At 34.0% G+C, this 12014-nt stretch overlaps 1 protein-coding gene across 1 annotated transcript; it reads left to right on the forward strand.

The window, feature by feature from the left end:
- Positions 1–639: 639 nt before the first annotated feature.
- Positions 640–1723, forward strand: LOC122080686. The gene has a single exon (XM_042647503.1). It carries the CDS (start codon positions 643–645, stop codon positions 1393–1395), a length of 753 nt encoding a protein of 250 aa, XP_042503437.1. The 5' UTR covers positions 640–642; the 3' UTR covers positions 1396–1723.
- The last annotated feature ends 10291 nt before the right edge of the window (positions 1724–12014 follow it).

Raw genomic sequence — 12014 nt, forward strand, 5'->3', positions numbered from 1 at the left:
TTCTACTTTGTGTTTGATATTTTGTTGATGACCATGCCGAAGATGGTTTAGAAGTTCAATGGTTGAGCATTACCTTGTATTATACATTCTTTCTCCTTTATAATATAATTCACTCACTGATTCTTAACAAAAAAAAAATAGCTATTATTACAAAAATATATATTAAATAAAATAAATCAATAAATAAAACATTATTGCCTTATCAGTCCTCAATGTGAGATAACAGCTATGCCTACCATCACCTTTGTCCATGGGTTGCTAATCACAGCAACTTTCACCCTTTTTCAATGGTCATTATTAATCCAAACAATTCCAGAAAATATTTGACTTTTTCAAACTATTCAATTTAATTACAAATAGATAATTTAGTCGGGGGATAATAAGGGTTGTTGGAATTGAAATTAATATTTATTAACACAAACAACATATCCATTGAAGTTGAGTGCTAGCCCAACAGCCACGTGGCACTAATGACTCGGGGAAACCCCATATCCTTAGCTTCTCCAATAATAATTTAGTATCAAATTAGTTAAGAATAACATCTAAAAATGAAATTTCTATCTATGGAGTAAAACTTACTTTCCATTCTACAAACTCATCACAATTAAAAACTGAAATAGCATCACTTGCATGTATTAATGCATGCATGCATTCGCTCTCATTGGAAGGATCCTACTTGAAAGAAAGATGAAAATGAAGATGAAGATGATGAAGTTTAGGTCAGTTGCATTCTGGGTAGTAATAGCTATAGCTATAGCTTTCAGAGAAGCAGCAGCAGCAGAAGCCCAAGCCCCGGCTCCAACCCCACCCACCACGGACCCAACAACCTCACCCCCAGCCCCAAGCAGCAGCAACGACAACAACAAAAACCTTGAACTCGATCAGATGCATAAAACATGCAAAGCCACCCACGATTACGACCTATGCATCTCAACACTACAAGCCGACCCTAGAGACTTTTACTCAGACGTGAAGGGCTTTGCATATCAGATGATTACGGTGACAAACAATAAGGCGATGGAAACACAGGAAGAGATAAAGGGTCAACTTAATAAGGATGACACAGTACCACCAGAAAAAGTTAAGGACCCAAAAGTAAGTATGGGTCCTCAAATAAGGAGACGTTTCCTCATCTGTAATGATATGTACGAATTGGCTATTGAGTATTACCTCTCTGCAGCCCTTGGGTCAATACGTTTAAGTTCTTTTGTGGATGCGAAAAGGGAATGCAATGATTCTATTCATTTACTTCATAATTGTGCAATACAACTTACTAATGGAACATCACCGGGCCAGGGTTTTGCTAATTTATTTGATCAAGACTCAATTCTTGATAGGATTAAGATGGAAACGAGTCTCATAAATTTATCTTTGGACATCCTCAATACCCTTTAGTTTTTAAGAAATATTTCCCTAGCTTCATTCTCTCACTCTTCATCAGGCTGCTGCTTCGTGCTTTCTTAATTGGGTCTCTCTATATAATCCTCAATGTATACCTCCATTATGATATTCTACTAGCCAGGAAGGGTCCTGGTTTCACTTTGAAGATCGATTAATCATCTTTCTATGAGCTTGGGATTGATGCTGCAATATTTGTTTCTGTCTTTCTCTTGGTTTCTGCTAATGGTAATGCCGAAGGTGGATTTGTAGCCCAATGTCATTTGTAATTTGTAATTCTTTTTTCCTCTATTAATAAAGTTTTCTTGCTGATTCTTAGCAAAAAGGACAATGCCGAAGGTGGATCCTTGTGACAAAAGTGGAGTATCTATTCTTCATCCTCGTGTGTATATCCTATTTATCATAATATATCCTACGTGAACTCATGAGTAAGCGATAGAGGACATTGCACATATATCATACTATTATTACTCCATCTCTTTGGTATACTTTTTCAAAAAGACAGAAAATACCATTAACCTCTACCAAAAAAACTTTCCAATAGACAAAAAAACCCCTCGAGATGGAAGAGAAAAAAAAAAGACGAGGAGCAGAAATGGTAAGTAATTATTAAGTATTAAAAAAGATAAAAAAATTAATCTTTCTCCTAATTGTGGGGGAGAAAAAATAGTGAAATTTACAAAGGTAAATATGGAGAGAGAGAGAGAGAGAGAGAGAGAGGGACGTGGAGCAGAAAAGGGAAGCAATCATCATTAATTATTATATTATTAAGTGTTAAAAAGGTTTTTACTGCATGAAATTCCTCATTAATTATGCCACTACTAAAAATATTAATAACAAAATGCAGAGCACAAAGGGAGAAAAATAGTGAGATTTACAAAGGTAAATATGGAGAGAGAGGGAGAGAGAGAGAAACATGGAGCAGAAAGGGGAAGCAATCATTAATTAATTAATTAATTATTATTATTATTATTATTATTACATATTAAAAAGGTTTTAATTGCATAAAATTCCTCATTAATTATTTCATTACTAAAAATAATAATAACAAAACGTGGAGCACAAAGGGAGAAAAATAGTGAGATTTACAAAGTAAATATAGAGAGAAAGAGAGAGAGAATATTATGGAGAGTGGGGAGGGAGTGAAAAATTATGGAGATATTAACAAAGGTAGATATGGAGAGATGAAAAAAAAAAACAGCTCATAAAATCACTCCTTCCTTCCCTTAAAATATCTATCCTCCTATGGTAGCAACATATCTCTCCATCAATTGTCATGAAAAATAAAAAATAAACAAATTTTTCTTAATCCTCTTTCATTGATTTGGAGGGGGAAGTTGAAAAAAAAAAAAAAAAGTGGAGTAGAAATGGGAAGTAATCAACAATAATAATAATTATTATTATTATCAAGTATTAAAAAGGTTTAATAATTAAGTATTAAAAAAGATAAAATATATATATATATAGGCACATAATAACTCACAACAGGCGTGGTTAATCCTTTCCGTAATCGTCGGGGAGAAAAAATAGAATGGTTAATCCTTTCCCTAATCTCCGGGGAGAAAAAATAAGATGGTTAATCCTTTCCCTAAATCATACCAATTTTCACCAATTACACTATTACTTCTCTTTATATATATCTCCTTTCAATTACCAAACGTCTCTCTTCCAACAGAGGAGAAAAAAAAAAAACGGAAGGACAGTAGCTAAGCGGCTCTCTTGTGTGCTGTGTTTCCAATCGTCGTCTACGACACAAAAGCGATTTAAATCCAAATCTCACCTCTTCTCTTCGTCAATCTGAAAATATTTTCAAGCGGGTGGAGGAGAAGAGCTCGATTGTGGAGAGGCGGCGGAGGTTCGATCAATGGAATCCATAAGAAGCTGCCCTAAGCGAGGAGTAATTGTATAAGTGCATCCCTACCAGGAGTTTTGGTCGATTTGCAAATATGATATCATTCTTGGTGAAGCATTCCTTGACGGCCGACGGAGATGTGAGTGGAAGAATGGGGCAATATCAAAAGTGAAGATAGAGGATTGGATCATATTGATCAGAAAGACGATGAAGGGATTGGTGGAGAGGTTCTTTGAGCAGATGGAAATGGTCGATGGTCGATGATCGGAAAGGCAAATGGGCTTGATTTGCAACAGCTGAACTCATGTGCCCAAGTCAAAGTGGCATCCCTCTCATGGACCATGCGTCTCTTTCTCTTCCTCTCTTCCTCTCCTCCGATTCTTGAAAATTCAAATCTCTGCCAATCCTCTCTCTTCCTTGCATAACGCCCCATTTCATTCTCTATGCAACCCTCACCCATCCAAACCCCTTCTCTGAACCCTTTTTCTAAATCCTCTTCCTTGTAGTGTATGTTATTTCAATCAAACAAATACAAATGACGTTAAATTGCTGAGCAGATCATGCAGTGGTAGAGAATTTTACTTGATGGTTCTTCTCACTTTTGCCTTTTTATGAATGTTTACAGAGTTTAGTGCTTATGTTGGATTACTCAGCATTAGATGGTGATCAGGTTGATAACCTCATTTTATCCAATAAAATAGGACATTACAAGATACAACTACTTAAGGTGGGAGGAATTTTTTGACTTATCACTGTTGTCACATCATCCTTATTATTATTATTAAGGATTAAATTATCTTTATTAGTTAATTTTCTGATATACTTGTGGGCATACCAATTTCATCCATTATTTCATTTATCTTGGTGATCAAACTAAATAGGAATTTTACTCCATTCACCTTATAATGTACTTATAGTGCCATGCTCATATCTACAATGGACAAAAAGAAAACTTAAGGGAATGTGAACAGGTTAGGGGACTTCTGGTTCCCTTAACAGAAGCATCATAGTAGGAAAAAAAATAGGCTTTATTAACTATGGAATATTATATTTCAATTTGGATTTCTTTCTTTCTTTCATAGTGGTTTTTGTTATTTAAATATTGATCCTTGACTCAATTTCTAGGGTACTTGTTGTATAGGACATGGTTTTATACCTCAAGAAGATGGTGGTTCAAACACACACACTCCAAAGCCACACGTGCATTTGAATGTGCATATTTACTAGTGTGTGTATATATATATATATATATATATCATTTGTACAATTTTTGCTCAAATGACAAGGGAAAGTGGCTCAAAGTTTGACCCAAGGTTCAAGAAACTACGAATATACCATAAGAGGGAAAAGGATACAATAAATAGATAACCCCGAGGGTCGACTATATGAGTCTAAGAAAGGACAAAGGAAAGGAAACATAACAAAAACAATAATGAAGTAGAACACAGTTAGATGGGGTTCGCTACATGGATCGTAGACCTCCAATCTGCTCTATTCGAGGTTATACTTGGGGCCAGGCCTAATTTGTGCATGTCTTTTTCTTCTTCTTCTTCTTTTTTTTTTTTTTTTTTTAAGATCATTCTATTTAAATCAGATTACTCCTCCTTAGTGATGCATCCATAGGCCTCCTTTGAACATGGTCATACTATCTCAAACAACTTTCTCGGAGCTTAGGTTTCCATGGCAAAGTCCAACACCTCAAAATTAAGAGATCATGAGTTCAACTCTTCTTGGAATTTAACTATCAAATAGATTAATAAAATGGACTATTTTTGTAAAGCCCCACCTTATGTAAAGGAGACATAGAGTTTAACAGTCCAAGGATCATGTCCCTTAGGGTTGACTGTGAATCAATCGAGTGATAAATAATAAGAAGAACATTTCAAATCTATATTAAAAACAACATCAGAATAATAACAGCAGAAGATAAGGATGTGAATTTGAAACCAAAACCATTTACCGAAATCGAATCGGGCCATTTAAATCAAAACTGCAAAATCATCTGGTTTCAAGTTTCAGGCCGATTAGCTAAACTGGTTGAAATCAAACTGAGCCGTTTAACTTGTTGGTTTCAAACCGAATTGAAACCGTGAAAACCGAATCATTTAAACCGTCAAAACTAATCTGATTAACCCATTTAAAGATTAAATAAGGTGGTTGCAAAATATCATTAGTATCTCATTTGATTCAAATATTGAGTGCTGCAAACCTGCAAGTAATTCTAGAGGTAGCTTGCTCATTGTTTGGAATACCAATTAAATTAATCCAACGCACTAAGTAGAATGTATACTGATAAAAATGCAATTTTGTCTTATACCATGGCATATTAAATATATATTTTCTAATATTATAACACATTATTTGGGGGGGGGGAGAAGAAAAAAATCCCTGCTGTAAGCATTACTTACTGACTTGTTAGATGCGCTTGAGACTATTTTCTATCAAAATATTTTCTTCTGATTAGTTGTTTGGTTGTTTTAAAAAAACATAATAGTTTGCATTTTGCATTCTCAAAATTGAATCATTTATCACAAAAAGCAAATTTTAGCAAACATGCGAATAAACTAGCAAACCGATTGCTAACTGTATAGAAACCATATGGAATAAACTGAAATCAAAACTGTGGAAACCGAAACCGTTTACTAAATGGTTGTGGTTTCAGAAAGTGCAACCATTTAGTAAATGGTGCGGTTTTGGTTCCAGCCAAAATATATGTGAACCGAACTAAACTGAACTGAACCATTTAAATCGAAACTGAACCGATTAAAACCATTAGCAGAAGACTTCAAATTAATATTTAAAAAGTCATAAAATTCTCCAATTAGTCAAAATTCAATAATATCATCCACAACCAAATAAATCCTTTAGGAAAAATTATTATATCCATAGTTTAAATCTCTAAGATAAATAAATTGATCTAGGAACAACTGAAATAATAAATGTTCTACATGTCCCCACCAATCTCTTGGTTTGCGCCACCAACCAGTATGTTAGAGTGCTCTCCATTTGGGGAATGATTTGGGTAAGTTTATGGGGAGAAACTCAACAAGTAAAATTGCATACAATATCCATAAGTTTGAAAGCATCGGCATAAAATAATAACACATGCAATAATATCTTAAAATCAAATATACAGCATTTATGGCAGTTTACAAGGTCAAGTTATTATCAGTCATGTCCATTTAATTAATTTATTTACTTTGTTCCCCAGGTGCCCTACAAGCTCTGATGCAATCGCCCTCACGGGATTGCCCGAATACAAGGATCAGGAGAGTACTTGACTTCGTAGATAAAACCAGTTTTGGACAAAATAACCTTCGGCCAGTAATTTGGGGATAACTCTCTGCTCAAATATCGGTTTGGGATGATTTGAATTGTGAATTAAAGACAAGAGGTGGGGCTATATCTTTTTTGAGATTCTATGTGGTTGGATGATTCGAATTGGGAATTAAATGCAAGACTCAATACTTTTGTTCTTGTTTCAAGATGAGTAGTGACATCAAAGTAGGCTTTCTTTGTAGCTTTCAAGGGAAGAGAAGCTTCTTGACTTAGGGAAGAACAAGAGGTACTTAAAAAGAATCTCTTAGGGACTCCCAATGGTGGATTTGGCCAAAAGTGTTTTAACCCTAAAAGCTCCTACGATATCTCAACTATCGATTTAAGAAAATGCCTTGGAAATTTCACCAAAGGTGGATAAATTGCTTGTCTTACCTTGAAGGGGTGGAGTGAAAGATCACGCATTGCTTTAGAGAAGTTAATTCAGTTGTGGATTTCTTGTCAAAGTTTGTTGCTCGTTTTGAAACTTCTTTGCTTGTGACCTCCTGGCTGGCCTTGGTCAAGTTGGACCTGGATATGGATGCCTCAGGTCATCCGAGATATAGACTTCATTAGTTCTTGAGATCTATTTTCTCTGTTTTGTGGAGGAGAGTTGGTTCGGTGGCTTTATTTTCTGATAACAATGCAAAAGGTGGATGAAGCCCATCTCCGCTCTTCTCAGCTTTTTGATTGTGCTCCTTTTGGGTGTTTTTATCCCTTTTGTATTATATTTTTTTCTTTTCTTATAATTCTTAATACAAATGATTTTCTAGCGAAAAAAAAAATCTCAACCGTCGATTCCATTTTAGTTTCTATGGTTGAGATTAAACATTTACATTGCATAATAAAACTAATAAATATTAATCAAGGGTTTTATTTGCATGATGGATCAAACCTAAATGCTAGGCCTTAGGCTTAACTTCTTCATATATTCGCCGGGCCTGCATCACACTCTGTGGCTTTAACATATGTCATCCTACATATTTTGTGGTCAAAGCATATCTTGACACCCAAGTGGCAATTAAAAGCCAAAGTCCCTAAGATACCCCTCATGCTCTGTGGTTTGTTCATTTGTCATCCTATACATTTTGTGACCAATGCATATCTTTACATCCAAGTATCCGAATATTACATATAATCCCATTAGATTCCCCAATACGCTCCTTGGCTTGTACATATGTTATCTCACACATTCTGTGAAAATGCGTATCATGACATCCAAGTAGGTCATTAAACAAAAATGAGGTGACTCCAAGGGTAGGAGAAGTAACTTGCACCACACACTCTGTGGACTGAATTCATGGAATGTCCCACACGTTCTGTGGTCAATACTTGAACCCATGGTCTATACAACCTACATCCCTCCTTGGCCTCAAAATTCCAAGTGCCAAGTGTTATGGGTCTCATTCATTATTTCCATCATTTAAATGCACATGTGCTAGAGCAAATAACCAAGTGCTTACATTGTACCACATGCAATAACACATAATTTAAGAACTATGCAATTCATTTCTCATTCATAATTGAAAACATACACTTCAGCCTATGCACACACATCATGTATTAGAGTATTTAAAGAGCATTATACTAACACATAAAATAATGAAAAAAAAAATCGAACTCAACCCTTATACATCCAATTATATACATGATTATATAAGCAGTCGATAATTCATATACTCATAATAGAATGAACCAAGACAATAAGGAACATTAAATCATCTTCTAAATTGCTAATTTATGATAGGATAGATTTAATCAAGTCAAGAAACCTAATTTAACCCCTAAAATCATGAAATCAAAATAATGTCTATTTATTTGATAAGGAACAAAAAATCAACCTTTATCATCATAAAGCTGAAATGGGATTGATTTAATCAAGTGAATGTACCAAAACAACTCCTACAAATTATAAATTAGAATAGAGAAAAAATTACTAAATGGAACATTAAACAGTCCCTAATCATCAAAATCAAGGTGACACATGTCTGATTCAAATAGGAACACTAACAACCCTTAAACCATTGATAGAGAATTTACCTAACATGGAACATTTAGAAAGAAAAAGATTTGATTAATTCATAGTGTAACAACCCCTAAAATCATCACTAAAATAGTCTTATCATTATCATTTTGAATGGAATGAAAATGATTATTTAGTAGTACTAACATCCCCTAAAATCATCACTAAAATAATACTTAAAATGGATATTCAAATGGAATGGAAGTGATTGATTAATAGTACTAACAGTCCCTAAAATCATTAAAAAAAAAAAAAAAAAAAAAAAAAAAAACCTAACATAGATCACATAGAATGGAATAGAAATGATTGATTAATAGTACTAACAGTCCCTAAAATCATCACTAAAATAATACCTAACATGGATCACATAGAATGGAATAGAAGTGAGTGACTAACAGTACTAACATCCCCTAAAATCATCACTAAAACAATATCTAACATGGATCACATAGGATGGAATAGAAATGATTGATAAATAGTACTAACAACTTCTAAAATTAATATATAATATAACATACAATATATATATATATATATATCATACTATCATACTACTATTAAAAAGTACGTACTCCTTGTTTTTGGTATACTTTTTCAAAAAGACAAACATAAAAGAAAAAAAATAAAAAAACCAAAACCAATGACATCTACAAAAAAAATAAAAAATAAAAATTACAAATGACACTATAAAAATTTACAAAGGTAAATATGGAGAGAGGGAGAGAGAGCGAGAGTTTTTTTATCAATCCTCTTTCATCGATTTTAATAGTGAAGGGAAAAAATAATTAAAAAAAAAAACCGTGGGGATCAGAAAGGGGGAGTAATTATTAAGTATTAAAAAAAATAAAAAAAATAAATGGCACATAATAACCCACAAGAGACGTGGGGAGAAAAAATAGGGAGATTTACAAAGGTAAATATGGAGAGAGAGAGTTTTTTCATCAATCCTCTTTCATCGATTATTTCCAGCATAAAATTCCTCACTAATTACGTCATTATTTCTCTTTATTTATCTCCTTTCAAATTTTTTATTATCTCTATAATATACTATAACAAGTCTCTCTCTCAGCTCCTAAAATCTCTCATTCTCCTCCTTCAAAATATCTATCCTCCCTTATGGTAGTAACGTTTCTTTCCATCAATTGTTGGGGAAATTAAAAAGGTTTCTCTCAATCCTCTTTCATCACTTTTAAAAAGGGAAAGAAAACGTGGAGCAGAAAGAGGGAAGTAATTATTAATTATTAAGTATTATTAATTTTGTTTCTCTCTCTCTCTCCCTCCATAAATTTATGAAAGCCATGGTGTTTCGGTATGATGGAGGCTCGGTTGTTTGTTTGTTTCCGAGAAGAAAGCTTATAGGTTAGGGGCTTGCATCTATTTTTCTCAGCTCACAATGATACCCATTTGTTGAGGTGTTGTATATGTTTTTTTTTTAATGGTTCTATGATTTGGGTTTCTGTTTTTTCTTTTATTTCCTCTTCTGATTTTGTCCAATTTACTTTACTAGATATGTAGTTTGAAGGGTTTTTTTTTAGATTGATTATTATGTTATGTGTTATGAGATGCCGCTGATTTGGATTCATGAGGAATTTCTTGTTTTTGGAGTCTAATCTACAATGAAGTCGCTCTTCAGAAAACATGTGATTTCAAATTGGGTTTCAAAACAGTGAGAGTTCAAATCTGAATTCCCCAATTGAGAGAGAAAGAGAGAGATTTCTCTTCTAAATTTCCTTGCTTTGTTGAATCTATCTTTTTTATTGATGCTTTTTACACTTTTTCTCATTGGCAAGAGAGGATTAGTGGTTTATCAGATTATTAGATGAAGATGGGGTTTTGAACCTTGCAATGATTCAACATTCAAAGAGTTGACCAGGAAATGAGAAATTTTTTATTTACTCTGTTTCATCTGTATTGAGATTCAAAGATATAAGATGGCATTGATTTGAAACCTTTTTTTTTTTAACAATTCTGATCCTCTATAAAACCTTTACATAGATTAGAGGGATCTCTATTTTTTTTTTTTCTTCTAATAATCAGGGATTGGAGGAAAGGAAAAAATGGAGGAACAATTGTGAATCGCAACTTGACGAATGATTTAAGTGAGAACAACATGACATGGGTAACTCGAATGTGTGGGAGAAAAGGAATGAATCATCAGCCAACTTTTATTATTTTGATGTATGCATATATTTCACTTTTACTCGTGTGATCGAGATCTTTACCCAATATACACCTATATTAAACCAAAGATGGTGTCTTTTTCATTCTTGCCTTATAAACTACGTATACATGAATCCTTCCTTTTTTTTTTTAATGAAAAGATACATGAACTCAGACTGAGACGTCTATATTAGAACAAGTTCTGCTAAACGTCTAAGTTGTTGTTTTTTTTGTTCTAAAACTGTTTATGAAACAGGTTTGCCAAACACCATTTATTAGCAAAAAAAAAAAAAAAAAAAAACAACTTTTTAACATAGAAATGAAAATTCTGGTTTTGATATGAAATGTCATTCCTGGAACGGAAACGTTACCAAACACAACCTCAACTTAATCCAACTAATCAAGTATGACTAAAATATGGAACACAAAAACACAAGGTAGAAGAAAACTAGAGGAATAAAGTAGATTGGTTAATGTGTAGTGTTCAGTTGTGCCAATTGTTAGCAAATTTGATATTTTCTACAACTTATGGGGGAGGTCTAGGGTCGAAGATTGATACCCAGAAGGCCTATGACACCATTTCTTGGAAGTTCATTTCGCACGTCATTCGGAAGTTTGGGTTTCCAGATACTTGGATTACTAGAATAAATCAACCCCTTCACTCTACCAAAATCTCGGTTTTATTGAATGATCGGTTGGGTACTTTGGTGTGGAGAGGGGCCTAAGACAAGGAGATCCAATCTCCCCTTTACTATTTATAATAGCTGAAGAAGTCCTATGCAGAGGTTTGTCTGATTTGGTCAGCAAAAAGAGGTTAAAAGCTCTGAACGGGCTGCGCGGTCTTGTTACTCCTGTGCATATCTTGTTCGCGGATGACATCTTTATATTTTCCAATGCATCCACCAGGTATGTGAAAAATCTACAATCCTTCCTATCTAGATATGAAGATTTCTAGGGTCAAAAAATAAATATTGATAAGAGCAAGCTCTACCTTCGTCCTATTAATGCCCGGAGAAAACAGCCTATTATTGATATCCTTAAAATCCCTGTTTGCAATTTTTCAACCCGATACCTGGGAGTGGAGATTTTCAAAGGGAGGGTAAAGAAGGAGGCGCTGACCCCTATTCTTGATAAGGTTAAAAGCCGACTAGCAGGGTGGAAAGGGAATCTACTTTCAATGGCAGGAAGAGTGGAGTTAGTTTGATCTGTCATCTCAGGAATGGCTAACCATTCCTTTGTTGTTTATTGGTGGCCCTCAATGTTGAT

Source organism: Macadamia integrifolia, chromosome 6, assembly GCF_013358625.1.
Source record: "Macadamia integrifolia cultivar HAES 741 chromosome 6, SCU_Mint_v3, whole genome shotgun sequence".
NCBI lineage: Eukaryota > Viridiplantae > Streptophyta > Magnoliopsida > Proteales > Proteaceae > Macadamia > Macadamia integrifolia.